A 25,265-nucleotide genomic window follows, 5' to 3' on the forward strand; every position below is an offset into this window, starting at 1 on the left:
AGCGCCCGGTTGCCCCTGGGCCTGGTGCGCTATAGAAATAAATAAAATACCTAACTACAGTTCCCAGGGGTAGAACGGATCTTTGGATCCCTTTTACATTTTATTAGGTGAGACTAGCACACCCCAGCTTATGTGGAGTGCTGGGGAGAAATAGAGTATCCCCTTTCTCATTTTAAATGGAACATTCACGTTACAAGGACAAACATAACTTGAATGGCTGGTGGCAGTGAACCTTTCCATTAATTCGCTGCACCTTTACCGCAGGCTATTTGCACAGCTAATGGCACCGATGGATGCTCATTTTACCAAAACGGCCTCAGTCTTCTTTTTTTTGCCATTTTAGCATTTCCTGTCCTTTCTTGTTCCTTCCCCATGACCTCCAAGGCAGGAAATTACATTGTGTAGTTTTTATCTCCGGTATGAGTCCTGTGGATTGCCCACCCTTTGTCTTTCAGCACGAGTGTGAGAATCCAGTTCAAAATGGAAAGCTGGCTGTCCTGAAAGGATTACTAACCCCCCCACCCCCCTGCCCCCAAGTTTGAATGTTGCAAGGCTGTTTGATTGGCTAGGTTCCTGCATAAAAGTCAGATACTGGAAGCTGAAGAGGTAGTCTATCACTGGAACCAAAATCGAAGAGGAAGACTAACAATTTGTGGCTGAAACCATTTCCAGTGACCGGAGAGCCTGCTGTGTAACCAGAGCCTGCTGTTACCCTTCCTTCCAATCGACCTGGGGACTCCGAAAACGACGACCCCGATCCTGGTGAGACTCACTAAAGTCAAGACGACCTGCATTTTGAGCCATCCCACGTCGTGCTGCGACATTGCAGGGCTGCAATACCCCAATACTCGAGCAATTGTGCGGTGCACAGTCTTGCGAATTCTGAATCTCGCTGAAACCTCATGGACACCCTGCCGGAAATCTCCAGAGGCACGATTCCATTCTGAAAAGTCCCCTCACCAGAATGCTGGACCTTGCAAACAACGGGAATCCGACCAGTGATATTCTGTCTTTTTGTGTGCTACTGAAAAAGGGGGCCAAATCCACAGAGCCACATCCAGCCGCGAGGAAAACCTTGCCTGGAGCCTTCCCAGTGATCCTTGCTGCAAAGGTCCTTCCAGTGTCCTGTCTTCTGTCTTCTTGAAGGAATTCAACAACCTGGTTTTTGGCTGCAGATCCTGAAGTCCTCCTGCTGCAAAATCCTCTCTGCTGAGGTACTGTGCTGGATTGGGTATTTACTTACCTTAAGTCTCTTGCGATTCCTGTGTAGTTTTGGGGTGATTTCTGTGATTGGGAGGTCACTCGCCCAGTTCACCAAGGCCCACTGCTGGAATCCTCCTAGGGTGTCTTCTCTGAAGTCCTTGGACCCTCAACCAACTAAAGTAAAATACTTATTTGTTTGAACAGTCTTCCTCTGGAACTTTGAACTTTTCCTGCAATTGAGCCCTCCCTTACCCTGCCTACAGCTGGACCCTAGACCAATAGGGTCCCTCTTCTGCCTCTTTGGGATTGGGAAGGGCTGGATACTTTAAGGGGCCCGCCTTGAAAAGGAAAACAAATGTTGAAAAGTTGACTTACTTGTGAATGAGTTAGTTGGTAACTTTAAACTGTCAGAGTGAATAGTTACAAAAATGTATTACTTACCTTAGATAGGTTTTGACATTCTGAAAAGTATATATAGGATTTACTTCCCTTGAATAAGCGGTGTGTCTTCTTAAATAAGTATTCTCAAAGTCTTACTTTCCTTAGAAACTGTCTCGCCATTCTAACAGAAAGTAGATAGGTTAACTTACTCACCTGTGAATTGGGTTCCCCTCTTCCTAAAAGTAATGCTGCTGGTTTTACTTTATTATTCCTGTTAGGATAATTGTATGAGTGTCCCCAATTGGGTCTTGCTTTCCCCAACTTGCTGTTAGCCTGTCCAGAATAAGTCCGACTAGGTCATACTTAACATTTAGGTTGCTGGTAGCTCCTTACAAAAGTATATAGGTTTTACTTACCTTGAGTATAACTTTGTTATCCTAAAATAAGTTAGTTATTGCTTCCCTTAATCTGTGAAGTGAAAAGCAACTGTAATTGAATATTACACCCCAAGGTCCAACTCCCTAGAATAACTGTTATCCTGAATCAGAGTTAAAGATTTTTAGTGTTCCTAGAATTAGTGTTCCACTATTCAGAAAAATATATTGTCACGATACAAATGATATTGTTGTACGTAATCCAAAAGTAACTATTGATGCTCACTTGCATAGAACTACTGTTAGGTGTACCAAATACGGTTATAAGCTTTGGTCTGTGCACCTTGAAGCATAGTGCTGTGTTTTTATAATTGTGGTTATATATAATGTGATCGTATTAATTTCCCCCAAGATTTATCTGGGCCTACTTGTATTTAAATAAACCATTTATTTTGTACAATGCATAGTGTTTCTTTGGACCATTTGTATTACAATATCATTGCACCAATTCTACAGCCCTCTCACCCTCCTAAAATAAGCATGGCGGCTCTGTCTATGTTACCCTGAATTCAGGTGGTACAGCCTTATACTAAGAAAGGAGTCGTGTACTGACTCAGTTGAATGGTTTTACTAAGCTAACAAGGTCAGAGGGACCTGTACCGAATCCCTTTTCTAGGTGTGATGCTCTTAGTAGCTAATAGAGCTACCATGGTGGAGGCATGGTGTATGTGCTTTGTAAACACCCCATTTTGATCCCAGGGTGATCTTTCCAAACTAAATCTGTGCTTTGGAGCAGGATTCTGGCAGTTATAATTTAGTGATGGCTACAGCACGGGTGAAGTCACTTATCGCCTTTGCATCCCAATGCACCAATATGGTAGCCATTGTATAACTAATGCATTTTTTTTATAGGCCCGCTTCTAGTCATTTTGCTTCGGGCCATCCCTTTGCCCATGTGGCATGACCAAGAAAGCCGTTTTGATGACGTAGGCTCGTCTTGAGCCACATGGGCTATTTTAGACTGGTGAAGACTTTTTTTTAAAGTCATCTAGACTTCCAAACCTACATCAGTGGGGGTGGGCCAGTATTTCTTGTGGTGTTAGTGCCATCTGATTGGCTGGCCACTAAAACCTGTGTGCGCTACTTTGCGATGCAAATGATGGGCTGGGTTAGGCCAGCCCCCAAGTGGGAGAACCTGTGCATTTCTCAGATCTGTGTCCGACTTCCGGATGACTGCTGCGGAAGATGGTGGCATGCTGCTACCCACCTCATCCCTGTTCTTGGGATGTCATGGCTTTCCTACCAGAATTGCTACTATCATCAGACCATTTAGAGATGCCCCTTCCAGTTCCTCCCCGCCCGAGCTGTTATGGAATCTTGGTTGGGCTCTTACAGGATCTATGTGATCACTGCGCATCCCAAAACTTAGATTTCCTTTTCTTTTATCCCATTTCTTCTGATATATGTGGCAGGGAAGAGCCCCCTGCACCCCCCCACCGCCCCCGCATGTATTATCAGCTTAACCCATCCCTATGGGTGTCCTGCTTGTTGCTCTTTTCTGGATTACTTCTAGGTCAAGAATTTGAGCCATGTGACAAATCCCTCCTTGTCGCCACTTCTGCCTGGTAGGGAAACCATTCCCATGGGGGCAGGGAGGTGAGGCCGCTACCTGATAGTCTGCCTGGCGGTGATACTCAGTGGGAGGATCCCATGGGTGGGGACCCCCTCCCTGGGAGACGAGGACTATCTAGGGAGAATGTGGTATGCACACCATCATGTTAGACATGAAGCATCCATCCACATAGGTTGGACTCAGATACCCCCATCCCCCCTTTCTCCTCTTGCTTCCACTAATTTCCTCATACATAGTAATTGTGTTTATCAGGCAAATTACACTAGGACGAGGAAGAGTGAGGGAAGAATGAATATGGATAACATCAAAAGTGCTGTTATGAGGAAGAGCAGGACGATGCAGGGCCCTACACAGAAACTATTGGAAGCTAGAAAGCAGTCGGGACAAACACTGACAAGGCAGAGAACAGCAAGGCAGGAAAGCAATAGGACCTGCACCTATGGCTATCTTGCAGAGTGCCAAAATGTAACGTTTTAAGGTGCAGAAAATAAAAGAATAAACTTCCACTGGTAGTTTAAAAGTCACTTTATCACAGTTTATGTTTGTCCAATGTGGAGGAGTCTTTCCTTGAACTTCCTTTAACTATACAATTATATTAAATGTTTAGTTTCTCACACTTTTGTACTTCCATTAGTCTCTTCATCTCCCTAGTGTACTCTCCTGTGAGGGTAATTAAGACTTTATCGCTGAGCCTTAAGGGGTGATGATGTTTCCCTTTTATATCCGTTTGTCACTGTTTCACAATTTCAAGTCCACTTCCCTTTCCACTCCTGGTTTACTCTCCTGCCAAGATCTCACACTACTGTTTCGCTTTATCTTCCTGTATGTGTGCAAGTCCCAGACTCACAGTTTGCCTGGTTCACTAACCAGCCACGACTTCTCTGTTCTCCAATCACTCTCGCTTTCATCAATGTAATAATGCTTTTCCAAAATTGGGCCAGCGATGCATTCTTGGTAAACTCTGCATTTACACAAATTCCTCTTCTGAAATATTGGGTCGCCGACCCGGTCTCGATATTGCGTGCATACCCATCAGTCTCTTTAATGGTATTCCTTTGTCTCTCTCGCGCAGTTATTGCGATATGGCATTCACCTTCAAGCGCTCCAGTAACCCATGCGTTTTCCTGGACTTACACTGGGCGGCTTTGGTGCTCCTTCCATCTTTCCTTCTTACTTTTCGGCCAGCTGACTCGGCGTGCGTCCAGTTAGCCCTCGCCGTGTCTTCTGCTCCATGCGGCTACAGCTGTTTAAGGCCCTCAAGCAGTGAGCTCACTTCGGTACGGTCTCCTTGCACGCCGTTCAGGTCAGCCACCATACTGCTTGTTTTACAGTCTGTTCGCCTTCAGTGTACCAACCAATGTCAACGTTAGGACAGTTTTTCTGAAGTTCAACTAAGGGCTTCATAAAACCATATCTGAGGCAGTAAAAAAACTTCACTCTTAGTATAAAGGCTGTACCACCCGAGAACATTTGGTAGCATAGACAGAGCAGCCAGGCGTATTGTTAGTTACGTTTTTCTAAAGTCCAACTGGTGTGGGACTTCATAAGACTTATCTCTTGGTAATAGGGACCCAACTCTTAATATAGGCCTGTACTACACAAGTCGGTAGAGTGGCTAAGCTTATTTTAGGAGGTAGTAATGTGAGCTGTAGAGCAGCACAAAGAAATCAGTTCATACAAGGACCCAAGAAAACACAAAGTTATATTAAAATATATTTATTTATATATACACAAGCCAAACCAAAATACAGCAACAATAACACTGAATTTAGAAATGGAATCAAATTATATAAGAGCCAATAATGCAGGTGAGTAACTTTTCATATACTTTTCCTATCCAGCACACATAGCGACGTCAGTTAGGTTCAGTAAAATCACTTATAAGTATCACCTTTGCAAAATTGAGTATGGAGGGAAATAAAGGTTAGACAGAACACAGCAGGCAACTGCTAATAACTATTACACCCCCCTAGAGGGATATAGGCAGTCTGTTTCCTAACAATAAAAGGTGTTCACAAGTAAAGTCTATGGAGGAACCAGCATTGCCAAAGCCAGTAAGATCAATAAGATGGACCTTTGGGAAACCAGCAAAGTCAAATGGACAGCACCAGTTCCGATGAATATCTTCAGAGGAAACTTTAGGTAACCAGTCAGTGGTTCATGAAGAAAACACAGGCTCTCAAGGGGAGCCTTCCTGATGGCACACACGCTGTAAGGACTGCATAGAGGAGTCGAGGTCACCTCCCAATTGAAGAAAACAGCACATCACAAGTAAGGAAGCACCAAAAAATGGCACAGTAATTACAACCCAAGCCCCACAGTACCTTAAAAGTAAAGAGGAAATTGTAGCTGGCTTCCTTCTAGGTGCAGCGTTGCAGACCCCGATTCCTGCTCCTTGGTCGTAATTCCTGCTCCTTGGTCGTGGTGACGGAAGAGGGGACCTTTGCCGCACTTCTGCAGCAGCACTCGGAAGAAGGTGTCAGCAGCAATGGAGTCGGGCCACTTCAGTGGCTTTGTGGTTTTGGCGCCCTTTTCTCAGCGTCAAGAAGAAACTAATGTCGCTGGTTGGATTATCTCCGATTACTTGGTCCCGAACTCTGGTGAGGGGACTTTTGGTGAATAATTCCTGCCTCTGGAGGTCCACATAGATGCCTGCAAAGTTTCAGCCGGGTTCGATCTTCGGAAGACGATACACTCGATAATGGTCCACGTAACCCAGATATTGGTGTTCTGCAGCCCAGGAAAGTCGCAGGACGTCAGGCGATGGCCCACAATGAAGAAGGTCTTGAGGCTAGTTCGTCCCACCAGCCTAAAGGGAGGAAGTCTTCCTTGGCGGATTGTCCCTGTAGATTTGAAAACTGGGTCAGCACAGCTACTGGGATTTACCGGTGCTTCTGCAATCCTGGAAGGTGCTGCTGGCGTCTCTGCTTGTCTTCTGCTTCGGATTCCTTGTTCCAGTGGTCGATTCTGCCTGTAGTACAAAAATCCTTGCCTTATGTCCTGGAACCCATTCATACACTCCCATTGCGCTGTCAATCACTTGGGGGTAGGCTGTCCTCCAGGACAGCCAGTTGCCCAGTTAGAACTAGTTTCAGTCAGGCATTCCTGTAGAGAAATGGCAGCAAAGCTTCGGGCTCCTGCCGCACTTCCTGCCTTCCCAGACACACTGGAGCCTGCCAACAGCAAAACTCACAAAGGACGCAAATCTACTCTGCCACAGAAGGAAAGCCCAGAAGGAACTGAAACAAAAAATGGCGGAAAACAGACGACCAGGGCAATTGAGAAAATTGGCAACCACGGGTGCTCTACTGTAGCTGAGAAATCAGCCTGCTAGTAACCTGCACAAAAAAGTAGTAAAAAGAAACCACTGCCACCAGCCATTTAAGTTTAGTCAGTGTAACAAAACGTTACATGAGAAGTGGGAGGAGTTACAATGTAACCCCCCCCCCAGCACGCCACATAAGGTGGTGTGTGCTGGACCCACATAGAGGAAGGTAAGTAAGGTAACAATTATCTTACTTCTCTTGGGAACTGTAGTTCACACAAAAGAATGTATCCAAACATTAAAGAGAGGTCCAAGCGACTTCACAGTGACACTGCACCGAGGGTGCTGTGTGTCACCAAGTAAAAAGCAGGTGCCTGTATTCACATATGGAGGTTACCAAACTCCATAAAACAGTAAGAATTAAAATCCCAGTCAGAGAAAAGAATAAGTGCTAAAAAGTTCCAATCACTCAGGAGGTTAAAATAAAAAGTCCAGCAAAAGTGCTGAGGGTCTCTCAGGATAAAGGGAATTGGCACACAGACGCAACATTCTCCCTAACACTTATTTTAGGAGAGTGAGAGGGCTGTAGAGCAGCACAAAGAAATTGTAGCATACAAACGGTCCAAAGAAACGAACACTATGTATTGTAAAAATAAAGGGTTTATTTAAATACAAGTAGGCCAAGATGCATCTTGGGGAAGTAAGTACTATAACATTGCATATAAACAGAATTATAAAAACCAACTCAATATAACCTTATCTAGATTACAATAAGCTGTGAAGGTGAGTCAAACATATTCAGAATGGCATTTCGCTATTCTTGGGGAGTAAAACCAGGTTAGGTATACTTTCAGAATACAATAAGTAATTAAAGGGCAGTCGACCCTATTTGTCCCAATATACAATGTTATTCAGTTATAGACACACTTAATTAGACCAACACTGTAACAAGTATATCTTGCAACATATATAACTTTCTTCAAATATGAATGGATACAGTTACATACCAATGTTACTTTTTAGACAGAGTGAGTAACTTATCTAGTATACTTCCTAGAGGGGCCTTAAGCTACACAAGGACAAGTAAGAACCTAGTGAAACTATTTTAGAAGTGCAAGAAGCAATTCAAGGAAAGCACAACCCAACAGGTGAGTAATTTACCATGTACTCTAACCACACACAGAGTGACTTCTGTCAGGCAAGTAAGAGTACTTATTTGAATTAACTCAGCAACCTTACAGTTTAAAAGAGCAGCAACTATTCCAGGTAACTAACCTATTATATAAATGTATTACATTATTTCTATTATAGGAATAGATAGTTTAACCAATGATACTTTTCAGAAGTAAATATACAATTCTAAGATAAGAACTTTATAATTATTTTAGAAGTGCTCTAAAGAAAATCAGGGAAAGCATAACCCAACTATACACTTTAAGAAAGACACACTGTATTTCAAGAAAAGGAACCTAAGTATACTTTTAATCAGGGCTTCAAGCAATTCAAAGACAAGTATTAATTCCAAGACTGTTTTAGAAATGCACTAAAGCAGATCAGGCAAAGCAAAACCCAATAACACACATTTAGAAGAGCACACAGCCAACCAAGGTGAGTAAATCCTATTGGGAGGTTTGTACACTCATCAACTTTAGAAATGATAACACTCTACCAACAATATTACTTTTTAGAAGAGTGAGCACCATTCAAAGCTAGTAAAATAACTTCTATATGTGTTAAAGGAGCAACAAGCAACTTAAAGGTAAGTATTAACTTGTAGACACTTTGTAACGTATTCTATTGCAAAGATACAGTTACACCACTAACACAAGTACTTGTACACTTGTTATAATTTCAAGATAGAAGTCATTGCCTAGAGTATAGCATGAGTTCCCAGAAGCAGAAGAGGGACCCCAGTGGTCTAGTGGCCAGCTGTAGGCAGGTCAGGATAGGGTTCAGTTTTAATAAAGTCAGAGTTCCAGAGGAAATCTTCAACAAATATTAGCTTCAGAGTTAGTTAAAAGCGTTGGTACTTCACAGAAGGCTCCCCATATGCGTTCCAGCATTAGGCCTGGGCGAATGGTATGGGAAAACTCCCCAAACACTTGAATCACCCACTCAGCCTCACAGGATTCACACAAGACTTAAGGTAAGTAGTACCCAACCCAACAGTACCTCAGCAGAAAAAAAAGCTTCTGGGTGGATGCATTCAGGATGCAGCCGCACAGCATGCGGTCCTTGGATTCTTGGTCTGGAGGAAAACTGGCAGCAGTCATCGACTGGGGAGGCTTCCAACAAAGGATTCTTTGCAGCTTCTCTCGGCTCTGTGGATTCGTTGCCCTTTCACAGGTATCCGATGAAGAATTAATATCACCGGTCAGATTCTCTTCACGCTTGGTCCTGCACTCTGGCGGGGCTACTTCAGGAATTGGAATCGTGCCTCTGGAAGTCCAGCAGGAGTCCAAAGTTTCAGATGAAAATCGGACTTCAGAAGACCATGCACTGCACTGCACTCAGGCTCGAGGTCCCCTGATATTGGCATTTTGTAGCCCAGAAAGCCCAGAGAGATGTCTCGCTTTTCAAGTCTTCTTGGGACTAGTGATCTCGCCACCCTCTGGATAGGAGTCATCACATTCGGGAACCTCAGGTCACTTGGAAGGAAGGGTAACATCAGGCTCCGATTACACAGCAGGCTCTCTGGTCGCTGAAAATGGTTAGTCGTTTCTTCATCTTTCTCCTCGGATTTGGTCCCATGGTCGACTTGTCAGCAGCTTCCAGGATCACAGTATTTATCAGGAATTACAGCACAACTTCTGCAAATTCTCCCTGCAGTTTACAGAAAGGGTCAGTCTGGCTGTCCAATCTAGACAGCCAGCCCCCTCAACCCTGCAGGCGGAACTGCTTCCTTTCAGACAAGGTGAAAGAAAAGGGCTTCAGAGTTTGACTCCTCCATTGCTTCCTTCCTTCCTTCCTTCTCAGACACTCTGGAGCCTCAGCAGGGAATACAAAGAATTCCAGCCGAAGACAAAACTTCAACCTAAGTCTTTTCTGCCTAGAACGGCAGAAGACCTAAGAAACAAAAAGCAAACGGTAAATGTCTAAAAACGGAAAATCCCCGCATTCTAGCAGAATGGTGACCCTCCAGTGCATTACTGTGCCTGATTTGACAGCCTGCGAGTAATAATGACTAAAAGTCATAAAAGTAGTTTCACTGCCACCAGCCACTCAAGTTAACTTGCAATTGTAACATAAATGTTACCAGGTAAGTAAGAAAGGTGGGATGTGCTGGCTCACAATATAAAATGTAAAGGGAATTTAAATCCCACTTTACCCCTTGGTAACAGCAGTTCACGCAAGCACATTAAAGAGAAATTACAAAGGGAAGCCCAAAGGAGCAACCCAGCCTAAGCCCAAGCCCAAGCCCAAGCACATTCTATGGAGAGACAAACAGGTCACCCATACAAAGAGTAAAAGACTAGGCGAGGGGGGGGGGGGGGGGGAGAGATTCCCACTCACTTAGGGACAAAGACAAAAAATGACCATGTCCAAGCAAAAGGTTCCAGGGTTAACACAGGTCAGGAAGATTATTCACATTGATGAAAATCTTACCCAACAGTCAGACAGAACAAGTTACCAACAGTATCAGTCTCTTCCTCTCTCTCGCCTTCTGGTCAGTGTCAGCTTTAAACTTCCCAGCACTGCTTAACATTTTCCAAAGACTAGAACGCAGCGTTGGCTTCCCGCTTCTTGTCATCTTCATTCCTCTATCCCTCTTCCTCATCTCAGTACTAAAAAGGGGGCGGGGGAGGTAAATAAAGGGGTTGGCTGTCATTATGAATTGTGACTGTATTATGTTGTCTGCCTCTCTGGGGTTTGTCTTCCCCACGTGGTCCTCTGACAGATAGCCACCACCATGGTCAGTCAGGTAGCTTCTGCCTTTCCCTGGCCACCCAAGAGAAGTCTCCCTCCAGCGAATCAATGATATTCGTCACACAACAGCACATTTTATTTACAGTATTTAAAGGCGTTGAAAAAAGCCTCAATGTTGACCAAAGTAAGCAGAGGCGCAGAAAAAACAAGAAATACATTGGAGGTCACTGAGATCAGAAAAGGGACTTTCTCCCAAAACACCAATACAATCCATAGATTTCAAAGCAGTGGTCTAGCCTTGCACACCGGTTGTTGGGGTCTGCATTTCAAGAATGATCATGGGGTCTGGCGATGTGTACAGCTCCTTGGAGCCTGGCCAAGCACACCGGGTCATGTGTCCCGGTTTAGCATTTCAGCTAGAGGGTGCGGCCTTGAACAGAATTTTCCATCCGAAGCTTGTGCAGTATTCCTTAGGGTGCAGTATTCCTTAGGGTAAGGCCTCCCACATTGGTCATTGGGTCTGGGCTTGCACCCCAAGACTCTGGGTCTAGCTTCGCACCACACACTATTCCTAATATTCTAGATTTGCCTGCCGTGTTCAACGTTTCCGAGCAGTAAACTAATACAGGTAGAAACGTGTACAATCCCCTACGCAAGGACTAGAACAATGGAGTAATATTCACCCAAAATACTCACATGGATTCCATGGTGGAGATGGTTCGACTGCTTGATGTCACGCCTCTTTTAACATCCGCTTCTACAGAACAGAAGGAAAATGGAAGGTGGCAACAAAATAGGGGAAAGAAGAAAATAAGACTTCATTTATTCCAGAATAAAATGTTGAAATGTTCCAACTTTCACATTTGTCCATCAGAATTAACTATTGCAGTTCTGATCAGATCTTTATAACCCATAATCACCTGGTGTACCATGAAAAGAAACCCGAGCGAGATACGACAGCCCATCACCAACATGACAGCAGAAACCAAAGCCCCAAAATCTTTACGTCAATCTGTACGTGCAGAGATCTTTATCGAAGATGCGTCAGTGTGGGAACATTCTTGAACAAGCCCTACACCCAAGCAACCGTATTTAAGCTCTTCTCTTTAATCCGCTCCTTCTGCCACGTTCTACTCGCAAGCAGATCTCCCACAGCCAAAAACACAAACGCCATTCATCACCAACACACAGAAACCCTTGCCCGCAACCATAAGCAAGCACAGAACACCCATGTAACTCCTAGGTTGCAACACAATTAATAAACATATAATTTTGAAGCGAAATGCTCAAATAGCTTCTCATCACTCAGAAGAATCGAGAAATCGAACGGCTAAGAAATTTACCAAAAGTGAAGATTTTTTATAAGGAGCTGCCAAGCCACTCTATTTTTATATTAATAAGAAATTGATCATCTAGAAGGCCAGCAGCCATGCAGTGAGGCTGCCTAATCTCTGTGCTCCCGCATTACCCTTTTACAGATATGCTTTTTTAATCAGAGATTCCTGAACCAGAACCAATGCTCAACAGGACTGCCGCGTCACAGCTACCGGAGCACTACAGGCTGCGGTGTTAGGAGGGCTGAAGTGCTGAGACTGGGAGATCCAAGATGGCACCTGTAATCTCGCAGAACGCTGACTGAGGCCCTGGCGAGTCTTACGGCTTTGCATGAGAGGTGATGTGGAGGTGGCTTCCCATTGTCCAGACAGGAGCTGCAGACCTCCCGCTGTAAAGCACCCAAGGCGGCCCAACAGACAGAGGTAAAGGGAGCCCTGAGGTCTCAGTAGTGGGGTTGTTGCAGTGGAGAGTCCCATGTAGAAGAGAGACATGGACAAGAGGTGGAGGGCAGACGAGTGATCCCTTCATCGGGGAACACAGAGGAACGCAGTGCTCAGTCACATCAAACCCAGATCGTCGGGGGAGCTCTGGGCTGTCCGCTCTGCGAGAACGGCAGATAGACAGAGGTAGCAAACCTCCCCTGGTGAGCCTGCACCACGCTAGCTGCTCGCCGGTAAGAGCACAGAGGGATGGATCACCCAAAGGCCTACAGAACCTCAGCAACCTCGTAGGGCCCTTTCTATGGCCGCCACCGCCGATTATGACCTGTTATACTTGAGGCACAGGGCCTTCCGGGCCCAAAATCTTTACAGAAGCACTTAAAGCAGCCCTGAGTGCCTTCACCTAACACACACACACCATTGCAAGTTGAGAGCAGGCTTGGTGTATATGCCAACACCCAACATTGCTTCCTGGACCCGGAAAGGACCTACAGGTTTGGCCCCTGCTGTCGTGGATCACGGCTTGTTTGCCTGAGATTGCCAGACATAGGCAGAGCCACACACGTAATGACTGCCTACGGAGCGCCTCTGAGCTCCCAACTTGCTCTCCCTGTGACAAGAGGCGGCAGTCTGGTGAAAGGAACAGGTGTACACAGTGCCTTACTTCTGTAGGCACAGGGACAAGTTGTGCCCGGAAAAGAGACTCGCTGCACAATGACAGGTTCAGAAGTAACCCCAGAAGATCGAGAGCAGCATTATGTCGGTGTGGCCTCTGGAGTGCACAAGCTGATACCGGGCCTTGCTGCAAATACTGCTGGTCGAATATAATTGTTAATGGATGATAGTGTGTAAAATTCACTTAAGACAGAGTGCCTCCCAGCTGACTTTTTGAATGACTTCTAGAGCGGTCCTTCCGATGGCCCTCACAGCACACATTGAGCCCGCACACAGTTGAAACTGCTTAATTTGAAGTTACTCATTCTCAACTGACACTCCCATCTCATTCACAAATGCCTGATACACCAAACAGACAGTAATGGAGGCCTTTACGTGCAAGGCTGGAGGAAACACAACTCAGACACCCACAACCGCTGCAGATGGGACTGCCTCGCCATCTGTGAGCCAGCAGGGAAAGTGCCACATTCTTGCAGCCATCACAGCATTGAAGACTTCTCTGAAACATAAAATTGATGTGGTCATCGTAGAGGTCGGTCTACTAAGACAGGATGTGCATCCTCTGGACAATCGCCTGGGCACCACAGAATTGCAGGTGCGGGACAACACAATCAACATAACTAACACCCAGTCTCAGGTAACTGAACTATCTGACAAAGTGCAGGTGTTGGAACATCGAGTTGAGGATACTGAGGAGAGGGCCAGGAGAAATAACATCAGAATGCTTCGTCTCCCTGAAGGGGAAGAGGAGGCAACAGCCCACGTCTCTGTCGAAAATCTATTATTGCAAGAAGTAGGCCCCGGCAAGCTAAAGCAAGGTTTCACAGTAGAGCATGCAAATAGGTCCCTGGCACAAAGACCTCTGCCTGCACGCAACCCCCTGCCATAGACCGACAGATCACAAAAATAATGAAGTAAGAAGACCGTGAGAGTAGCCTTTTCCGTAGAGGGAGGGAATATTGTGCGTGTGCCCTCAAAGTTGGCTATACCCAGACTACACTGTTTTGGTAAAATGGCACAGAGCAATGTTTGGCCCCACAAAGGAACGACTGACGAGCGAACTCACGATATATGCTAATTTACCCTGCCAGGCTCAAAGTACTCAACAATGGCAGGTCACAATTCTTTGAGGACACAGCAGAGGCGCACTCCTGGATGTACTTGGTAGGAATAGTATGTTCAAATAGGTATAAACAGTCCCTATAATAACATCCTACTCTACTGACAGGGATATCAATATGTATAATACAATAAAGAGTAAGATAACACGTCTTGTTTTACTTACATCCAACCCCCTTTACACAGGAACTCTATAAGGTTTTCCGGCATCACTAGTCCTGAAAAAATGGACCGTCTGCTATGATTGATTAAAAAATGTGTATAACAAATTTTTATTCAAATAATTCGAACTGAATTTAAACATAAAACACTACCCTCACCTAACACAGTGTACTAAACACTAAAAAACAGTTACTAAAACATGAAATACAAAGTTCACTTATTTGCATGACACAAAAGATATCACATAACATAACACAAAAAAATCTCAATGTGTCTCTAAAACAACAACCATCCCAACATGTTTCTGTTCTTCACTGCCCAGTTCGGGCGAACATTCTTCAGGGGAAATTTTTTTAAAAAAAGCATCCACTAATCTCTTCAACACCGTGCTGAAAGGGTAGATTCAAACTTCTATACAGGCAAAGGAAGGAAAGAACCTCCGAGCCTTTAAATGGTGAAACTTCAAAGCGCGTCACAGGATGACAAATTCGCTGGTTTCTCGCCAAATGAGAGACCACTACTTCACAAAAGCGTCATAGTCCGCTAAAGTATCGCCACACCTTCACAGATGTAGGGATCAAGACTGTAACAAGCAAAGCAGCAATCAACGTGTTTGCAAAGGAGAAATCCACACAGTCAAGCCGTAAAGTATCAATCTGTACACTCAGAGGGATTAAATCACTCTAATGGCAGCTTCCAAACGCACACGAGTAAAACAAGACGTGTTATCTTACTCTTTATTGTATTATACTTGGTAGGAATAGCACAGCACCCAGAAAGGAAGAATAGCGCATCATAGCGTCCCAATGCTACACCACAGGAGTTATCTTTTTTCCTTAAATATGCAGTAAGGGTCATGAAAGATGGACTGCAGGAGTAAGAAACATTGAGATATAAGAACACGTGGCTGGAGACCCGACGTCAGTCTTTACCGGCAGCTGTAACACCCCAGGTGACATTGTACCTTAAGATACCCGTTCTGCAGTCTCTCGCTGCTGTACGGAACCAGAGCGGGGAGGAACAGGGGGGCAGGAGAGTAAGCTGGGCCTGAGTATGCAATCCGCTACTGGGCCATTGTTATATGGTTTGGGAGATGATTCTTGTTTCGTCTCCCTTTCTTTCCTTCTTTTTTGTCAATACCTTTTTTTTGTTAGGTTTGACTTGTTTATTGGAGGGTTTGAATCCGTTTGCATATTCAGTACCGTTCCTCAAGCATAGATCTAGCAAGGACATTGCACATAGCCATATAGCATCTGAAGAGCATGCGCTAACTATGATAGGGGAGTCGCCTTCTACAAAAATATTACCCATACATGTGCATTGACTATCTGCATGACATTGATGACAGTCTATTGGTACTGATATTTTATTTGTATCGCGTTCATACACAAGTGTTTCAGAGCGCGACGAGGCAAGGGAGGACAAAAACAACTATCTTACTAGGCCCAGTGACATTGAGAATGCACAAGTGCGGGGGAGGGGGAAAGTGCAGGAGGGGAGGGAAGGGGAAGTAGTGTAAAGTGCTGAGCAGGGAAATACAAAAAAAAAATTACATGCAGCGACATGTGCCTGTAAACAGTATATGCACAAGCCATGCGCTGGCGAATGCCATCTTGTAATGTCCGCAGAAGAGGCCTGTATATACAGTGGAAAATGTAGTTACCACAGCAACAATATGTATCATCTGCTGTGGTATTGGTTTCATTTGAACTATTATGCAGCAATATTTCTGTCCTTCATAGACCCGAGTGACACAAATTCATTTAACTTTAATAGCCATTACTTTTAAATTGATACACTTTTGGGCTGTTTATGCCGGGATTGTCACTGGGTTACCTCCTTGGGGCCCATACATGCGGCTTTGATCACTCCAAGATGGCCGCCGAGCGTGCGCCACCTTTTCCATTCACCCTTAGTGGGTGTACACGGTTTACTTCATTATAAAATAGGGACACGGGGCACCCGGCCGGTTTCTCCTGTCTTGCCCCACGATCCGTTGAGCATTTTCTCGTTTACGTATCCCTTTTGATTCAGGTAGAGAATGGTTACATTGATTATATTGCTCCATTGGCTCTCGAAGTCAATGGATTGAAGAATAGTAATGATTTAATATAATTGCTGTGGTATTGGTTTCATTTGAACTATTATGCAGCAATTTTTTTGGTCGTTCACAGACCTTAATGACACAAATTCAATTAACTTTAATAGCCATTACTTTTAAATTGATACACTTTTGGGCTAGTCTTTTGGTGCTTTTTATCCCAGAATTGTCACTGGGTTACCTCTTTGGGGCCCATACATGTGGCTGTGATCACTCTAATATGGCCGCCGCACACGCGTCTCCATTTCCATTCCTTAGTGGGAGTGCATGGTTTACTTCCTTATATAAACGGAAACAGGGCACCTGGCCGGTTTCTCTTGTCTGTTTGCCTGCGATCCGTTGAGCATGTTAAGCTTTATGCATCCTATTGATCTGGTAAGTATGTAGAGAATGGGTTACATTGATTATACTCTTCCTGGGGAGGGAAGGCTCAGTCCTTCCCTTTTCTTTCTGCTTTATCATAGATGACACAGAACTTCCTCTGCTTCACCACATAATTACGTGCAACATGACACACAGTCATGGGTGAGTGGATTTGTTTTAACTTTTTTGACAGCTGCACAAACCTGTAGGTTAGGTTATGTTGGACATGAGGCTTGATCAGCGTTTTTGCCTCCGATTTCTAGGTGTATACCCGCGAGATGAGACTTCTTGTTGAGAGGCTAGTAACGGACATGTTAACAGTTGGTTATTCTTTATGAATCATTTAGTAATGACACACTGTACCATATCCGTTAGGTTTTACAGACCACTCTGAATGAATTTAGAGAACCAGCAGTTTCACAGCATTGAAAATGGATACAAAATCTGAAACACGTCAGACGATCTGAAGTGTCACTGATAAACATCTTTAGGACTGAACACTTCCTGTTTACTGCTTGGTGTTTTGAGGATATTCACTTCACATTATATATATATTTGTGTCTATTCATTTCAGTGGTTTTTATATATGTCGAGGTTTTCTTTCACCTGTATGTACATGAGGAATTGCAAGGGAGATTCCTTGCTTTTAGTTATGTGTTAAGTTGTGCATAGTAAGTGTGCAGTTTAAACACTTTCCTCTCCTTCCCCCACAAGCTCACCGTCTCTAGAGCTGTGGTTCTCTCTAGGCTGGGCTACTGCAACAGCCTCTTCAAAAATCTGCCTGCTACTACTCTCCACCCTCTGCAACTCATCCAGAACAGGACTGCAAGACTTGTCCTTGGCATCAAGCCCAGGGATCGTATCTCTCCAGCCCTGAAATCTCTTCACTGGCTCCCTGTGGCTGCAAGGATTAAGTTGAAGACCCTTTGCAATGTTCACAAGGCCTTCTGGGGCATGTTTCGACAATACCTTCAACTCTGCCTCCGGAAATACCTTCCTACTCAAGCTCTTCGCTCCTCCATCTCCTTCAGGGTCAGTTGCTTCTCCAGGCAACAAGTTGGGGGTAGATCCCTTTCTTCAGCTGGGGACTCCCCCTCTGGAACAGCCTCCCTGCCTCTCTGAAACTTGAGGAGAACCATCTTCGGTTACAGAAACACCTCAAGACCTTCCTCTTTGCTTCTGCCTTCTCTCCTCCTCTCCCTGCTGATCTGTCCATTTCGGCACTGGGCACCTGGCTACCCTCTGATTTCGGGCCCAGATCCCTGCCCACCCACCCGCACACTGCCTCCTGGCAACCCTGGCACTCAGGTCTGTATCTGCAACCCTACAGCCCCTTTTCTGCACTTATTAGACACCCGTTGTCTGCACTTCTTTTTTTGCACTTGCCGGCCGCACTTCCTGTTGTTGATCACAGGTTCATCACTCCACCCCCTCCCCTGCCCCTTGCACTTTCCTCCCTCCCCCCTGCACTTGCAGGTTCTCCATATCACTGGGCCTAGTAATATTGTGGTTTTGTTCCTCCCTTGTACCCCCTCCCTTGCCTCATCGAGCCCTGAAACACTTGTGTACAGGCGCGATATAAATAAAATATATCAAATAAACTAGTGGTGAAACTTGAGAACCATCTTCGGTTCCGGAAGCACCACAAGACCTTCCCCTTTGCCTCTGCCTTCTCTCCTCTTCTCCCCTTCGGATTTGTTTTAGACAGCAAACGTATTCCTATTGGTCATTTACTGATGATTGACAAGCAACTTAGTGAAGTAGGTAGGAAACACAGCAAAGTGCCAAGGAACGGTAGGCCTTATTTTTAAATAAAGATCTGGTGAAAATGTCCTCAGAGTTTCCGAGTCCTCCTCCTGACCCGCCACACTTTGCAGGCAATTACACCTGCCCCGCTACCAGGCTGTAGCGTGTAGGATTTGGCTAGACCCGGTTCTTTGCTGCTTCTCAGACAAGTGCCATCCAGATTATATAAAGACTAGGCTGGCCCCATTCTGTTGTGGCCTTTTGGGAACCTCTCCTACGTTTGGTTGACACCTTCTGAATCCTGCTGTTCATTTGGCATCAGAGTAATATGTAAAATTATATCATTTTTTGAACCGCACAACACTGCTGACCACATTTTCCAGACCTCAAACCATCTCACAGCAACACTTCTGGTGATGTAAACAGGCTTTCGCTGAAGGTGGGTCTCTAGCAATGTTTCCACTAGTCATGTGGTCTGTTTGCAGTGATGAAACGTTTGCGTGCACACTGTTCTGTTGCGTGTGCAAATAATGGAAAGGTGAACCAGAACAACAGCTTAGCTAAGGTACCAGCACTAGAATGGCGAGGTGGGTGGATTCTATCACCAAAGTAAACACTTGTATGAGGGTGCACGATTTGCACTCGCCACTAGATTTTTTCTAGTGATATTGGACTCTTCGCGAGTAAGAAATGTGTGCTGTGTGTATGGATCGAATTGAGGTAGCACGGGACTTCTTTTTATGACTGGACTGCAACTTGAATTTTTGCACCATGCAGTTGAACAAAATGGAGATAAAATGGTACGTTCTTATTAAAGCACATTTCTCAAGCAATAAGACTTGGATGCAATAGGTTTTAGAGAAGATAATGAATGGGAGTTTAACACAATCCAATATTTAAAGAACGATCACAGAGCTGCACGGCATCATGTAGATGCAGCATCAGAGACAATTGCGTAACTGCCCATCTGAAGCACGGGCATAGTTTATGTTATGTTTTACAGAACACCACAGAGGAAACATTTTGGGACCTCTAGATCTCATGCCACATTAAAACATTGCCCAGACATCATAACACTCTATACCTTGAAAAATGGCATCCCTCTTGCATCCTGTGACAAGAGGGATATCGTAAATGCCATGCCATGCCATGGATGTGAACACAAGAGTGCATGCACATTTACCATACCACAAAACACAGTAACCACTATTCCTGTGTCACTAACATTCCAGTGGGCGAGAATGCAGACTCAAATTGCTAGTAAGAACATTGTGTGAACATGTCTATATATGCAAACGTGTGCCACTTTCTGGGATTACACTTCTGCACCCTTGTTGTCCCGCCACGCATCTCTTTTTGTGCTCTGGTCTTTCTGTGCCTGCCTCTCCCATGCATCAATATTCTCCCCCATGTGTCAACTTCCCTCCATCACCAGTATCCTTGTTCCCTCTGCCTTTCTGTGCTCCCCAATTCTCTCTGCCGGTTCCTCACACTCTCCCTTACCCCTTTGTGTCTACTCACCAGCTTCCCTTAGTGGGTCTCTATACCTTTGCGCCTTCATTGGTCTCTTGTCATACTGTGTCTGCTTCCCTCTCTCAATGTGTCCCTTGAAATGTATGCATTGTGCCACCCGATTTTCTTCACCGGGCGTTTGTCTCCCATCACCCTGTGGTTGCTGTCTCCCAATGTATCCTTTATCCTTCTGCGTAAACTGTTGTAGTGCCCATCATCTCCTTCTATTCATCACAATCTTCAAATGTCTGCTCTCCTGCCATTTAATGTGCGCCCCTTAGTTACGTCTGGCAACTGTCTCTCTGTACCACATGACAGCTGCCCTGTCCTGTGTGCCCTTTTTACAAGCTTTAGTCAGTTGATTTAATTGTGCCACCCGTCTCATAATACTTGCGTTGCCTTATTTATTGGTTATTTATAATGCGCCTCTACACAAGTTTTACGAGTGAGAGGGCGAGTGCCAGAGCCAGGGGAAATCGGAGAAGTGTAGGGGAGGGATGGTCGACAAGCAGAGAGCAAGGTAAGGGGATAGAAGGGCTACAAGGGTAAATGCCCAGCCAGGTAAGTGCGTGAGGCGGGGCCCGCAAAAGGACAAGTGCAGGGGAGTGCGGGAGGATCAAGTGCAGGAGTAGACTGGACATGAGGGCCTGGTGCTCTGTACGGCTCTGAACGAACCAGGCAGCCAGTCAAGGGCAGACGGGGAACCTTTGCCACTTCTATCGCTGTGGGCATGTCTGCCTGCGTGCCCGGTCTCCTCAGATGGTTGTGAAGGGGAGTGGTGGGCTTATAGGGAAATGTGAAGCAATGCACATTCATGTTTACAGATGGAGAACCCCAGTATAGTCTTTAAACCAGTTGTCATGTTTTGTTTGCTTTGAATAGCTTTGTGCACGGCTTTTAAATGCATGAGCGGGTGCGCACCTTAGAGGACATATTGCTCGTTCTATGTAATATATATATATTTTTTTAACACTCATGAATTTTCGTCTTACTTCCATAAACAGATAGACCTGTCTGTTCTAGCTCCTTTAGAAGCACTGACATGATCATATGGTTCTGGTCTATCCCTGTGGTTTGCTTCTGACACGCTTCAATACGCACAATGTCTGATTAAACCATATTACCGAAACCTCCTGGAAGGTAAGTAGTCTTGGCTAGGCCATGGTCTTTCCCTTTATAAATAACGAAATAAATCGTGCACAGTTCCTTCAATTCTAGTCTCATAGAAGACTTAACCATATCTTTCATCGGGCTGGTTCGGCTGGAAATATAGTAGACTATATTATGAACTGTGTACATAAAATAACTTGCTGAAAGAAAATAGGTTGGACACCGATTCATGTTTGCCGCTTGAAACTTACGTCCAATTGCGCTCATCAACATATGCACCACGCCCAAGAGGATGTTATGATTGTGGAGAGACTGGGTGTTGTGTGAAAGGCCCTAGCAGGTCCACTAGGTGAACTTTCCAGGACCCCAAAACCGTGTTTCTGCTTAAATATTCTCGTAACAGCAGTGTTTACCACCAGGTTAGGTCTGTTTCATCACAGCCTGACTTCCCTCTTAGGAAGGGAAGAGGGTGGTCATAAAATACAGCGAATCAACTCAAACAATTGTCCACACAGTATACTTCCTGAAGAAAATATACATTTTAGGTAGAAGTCAAGCATTTACAAGATCTTTACAATTTCAGGTAAGTAGAGAAATCTGGTACATACGCTACAAAAACAGTTCAGGGTCTACAGACGAGAAAAAACAAGTTAAAGAAAAATGATTTTACAGGTAGGTTCTATATGATCTACTATACACGGAGGATGTGAGTAGTTCTTTTTACACTGGAACTGCATATAAAATAGCAAGTACATATTAAAAATCAACAGAGGGCTTTAAAAATGCCTAGACTATATTAGTAACAATTACACAATGAAGACTTGTGGTCTAGTAAAGGTTTCAAATACATTTTTTTTTAGGAGTTCGAAAATGTTACTCCCCCTAGTGACTATGGTGCTCCAGTCCATAATCCCCTTTCCTCTATACTTAAGGACTATACTCCACAGGAAGGGCTTTGGTAAACAAATCCAAAATAATGTGGACAAGGCCACCGACCATTCCTTACGCAAAGGCTCTGGTTGAATCTGGCTAAAGATTGACCGGAGCAAAGTCAAAATACACATGCCACACAACATCACACAAACACATGCATACCACACAATAACTGAGGTAACGTTGTATGCAAGGATCACAGGGAGGCAGGTGAGGGTATTAGCAACATAGTGTGGTAAACAGCACACCATGCAGCCTTGTGTTGCCTGCATGCTATGTAGGCTGGTTAAGTGATACGACAACAGTAAACAACAATTATGCATCGTGAAATCTGTGGCGAGCACAGTGTAATGAAGGTACTGCAGGGAAAGAAGTCACCCGCCCAGTTTTCAGAGGTGCTGAAGATCATGCATAGGTTATCCCAAGGACTCTGATGCATATTCCAGGTAATAAGCCAGACTCAGGATGCGATAATGCTACTTAACCTTCTGAGGGGTCACCTTGAGCATTTGGTGTAGGCGAACCCTCATCTGTGCGAGTTCTACCAAATACAAAAGACTTTTGGAGCTGCCTTTAGAACGATGCGTCACTTGCAACCCCAGTGGGGAGGGAAGAGATGGGATCATCATTGCAGAGTGCAGCCCACAAAGGATACTGCAGAATCTCTAGATTATTCTCATCCAACATGTTGGCAGTAGGCAACACACTTGAACATGAATTAACCCCTTGCTGGCTTTTATGGACCGTTCACTGCAGTGAAGCTGCGGTGTGGATAGTCCTCTTTCCCACCGGGAATAGCCAGTGTTTTTGAGTTTTTCGCTCAAGGCGGAAAGTCAAAGCAGGGTCCCAATGATAAGACATGTCTTTAAGGTAAATTTAACAATCACTTGCTGTTAGGGACTTGGCGTGAAGATGCTGGGCTGCTGTGAGGGAAGGATGCTCAAAGGGGAACCAAGAACATTAAGGGAGTAATAAAATACCCAGTCATGTGAAGTACACAAAGCACATTTGCCTTGCTCATCGTGTCACATTCCAGGCCTTTAATGAGGCTTCTCTCCAGAATTGAGGAATGACCAGTAGCTATGGATATAGCATGTGCATTAAGTTGAACCCCCCTTTCCTGCTTCAATATTTCCACACACAAACGCTGAATAATAATTACATTATCTTAGGTAGAACTACCTTAAATTCCTTCCTCAGTTAAGATCAAAAATCTGGCAACAGTGTACAGAAGCTGCTCTCTTAATCCGGGAAGTTAGCTCGCGACACAGACATAACTGTATTCCACTATAGGGCAACCTTTGCATGAGAACAGGGCCGGCTCAGTCCGAGATGCACAAATTAGGGTTCCATGTGATAATATCCCGGCAAATATGTCGCCATACAAGAATGGCGCTTTTTTGTGCTGCAATATTACCATATGGAACCGGCGGGGGACAACCCCTGCAACCCCCATATTTTTTTAAAGGGAGCAGGGATCACCCCCACAACCCCAGCTTCCACTTACTCCATAAATTATCCCCATAAATAGTGTCACCTATGCCATTTCCCGGTGACTATATGTATGGCGATATTATTTATTGGGATATTTACCTGATACCCAAATTGGATACCATTAATTTAGGTAAGAACGCCAGCAGTTATTAGACGTGGGAATGCTAAATAAAATGGGAGAATGATCATCTCTAGTAACAGGCGCAGTCAGTGATGTTCGCGCCGTTAGGCACCACAACAGTTAGAGTCTGAAAATGAATATGCGGGGATGCAATTAACACAAATCTCCCGGCTAAATGGCCACTTCTCACCACACATGTTCATTACAAGACAAATCATCCCTTTAGGTAAGGTATTGCTTTTATATTTCGGTTTCACTATATTAATCTAGATAAGTTCAGCCTCCAAGTCAGCGCAGCCTGTGATCAGAAGGATTGGAAAGCGGTGAGCATGCACTCACACAAGCACACACACAACTGTGCAGAAAGAGCACGCAATGGAAGCCCGTCCCGTGAAGCAGCCAGACATGTGTACTACCTGAAAATAACGAAGCCATGGACACGGACAGTCCGCTCTTAGACATTTGAATCAGGTTTGAGCCATCATTCCCATCTGTGTGATACAGCGACAATGACACGTTTACCTCCATGGTTGGGCGACATGAAAAACGCACAAGGACAGCAGAAAATGCTCACATTCCTGGTAGGTTACATTTAACAAGGAGTTGCACTGATCGTTAGACAAATCCACACATGTCCCATAACCCGCCATGGTAAACATCACCCTCCTCCCGCTGATAGGCCAATCTTATGGCAGATACATGGCAGCATCAACAACCCAAGGACCAAGTACTTGGGTTTGGCGCAAAGCATCACTTTCTGGCAGTGGACCACTCTTGGTTAGCTTTGAGCTGGCACATGTCACCCAAGCGTGGAAAAAGACCCAGCCCGCAGCCCGCCACCTGCACAATCCTTCAGCGGACTCCCAACACTGCCCCTTACATGTACTGCCTCGAACTTAGGCACTTCACAAATACAAGACCCCATAAAAACAGTATGTAATGCATCCCTGTTTACAATCTTTCTATCCACAAATAGCTGAAGATACCCAACTGGATATGAAGTCAGAGCAGAAGAAAATTCAGCAATATAATAATACATTCTTCTGCTACTTGGGGGCACACAGACAAAATTAAATCGAGCCCTTTCCTTACATATGGCGCCTTTTCAGCGATAGTTATGAACAAATGCTGTCGCTCATAAGCAAGCTACCTTGCCTACTGCCAAGATAAGAGGCAGAAAAGGTGGGCCTCACAACAATCACCTAGAATCTCATCAATGACAATACAGCATCTCAAGCTTTTCTAGACCATGGTCCCCAACTGCGTCAACTTGGCCCCTTTCCTTGTCGCTATGGTCTCCCTTCCAATGACCCTCTTCCATATTCAGAGGCTCACCTGCTCAACATGATCTAGCCCACCGAAGGCATAGTCTGTCCCAGCGCCCAATCAGCCAGCACGGTTCCCATCCAATTACAGGAGTGAAGCCCGTAG

At 44.8% G+C, this 25,265-nt stretch overlaps 1 protein-coding gene across 4 annotated transcripts in view; it reads right to left on the minus strand.

Moving 5' to 3' along the window:
* The window catches only part of RUBCN (rubicon autophagy regulator), a 438,544-nt gene that overhangs the window by 109,088 nt on the left and 304,191 nt on the right, over positions 1–25,265 (minus strand). For 2 of the 4 annotated variants that reach the window (XM_069617527.1, XM_069617525.1), the window contains exons 13-14: positions 24,251–24,325; positions 11,420–11,480 (exon numbers count right to left, since the gene is read on the minus strand). In XM_069617527.1, the coding sequence (XP_069473628.1) occupies positions 11,420–11,480; positions 24,251–24,325 (136 nt within the window). The remainder of the gene's footprint in view (positions 1–11,419; positions 11,481–24,250; positions 24,326–25,265) is intronic. The other 2 variants (XM_069617528.1, XM_069617526.1) reach the window with 1 other exon arrangement.

Source organism: Ambystoma mexicanum, chromosome 10, assembly GCF_040938575.1.
Source record: "Ambystoma mexicanum isolate Mex_15411 chromosome 10, UKY_AmexF1_1, whole genome shotgun sequence".
Lineage (NCBI taxonomy): Eukaryota > Metazoa > Chordata > Amphibia > Caudata > Ambystomatidae > Ambystoma > Ambystoma mexicanum.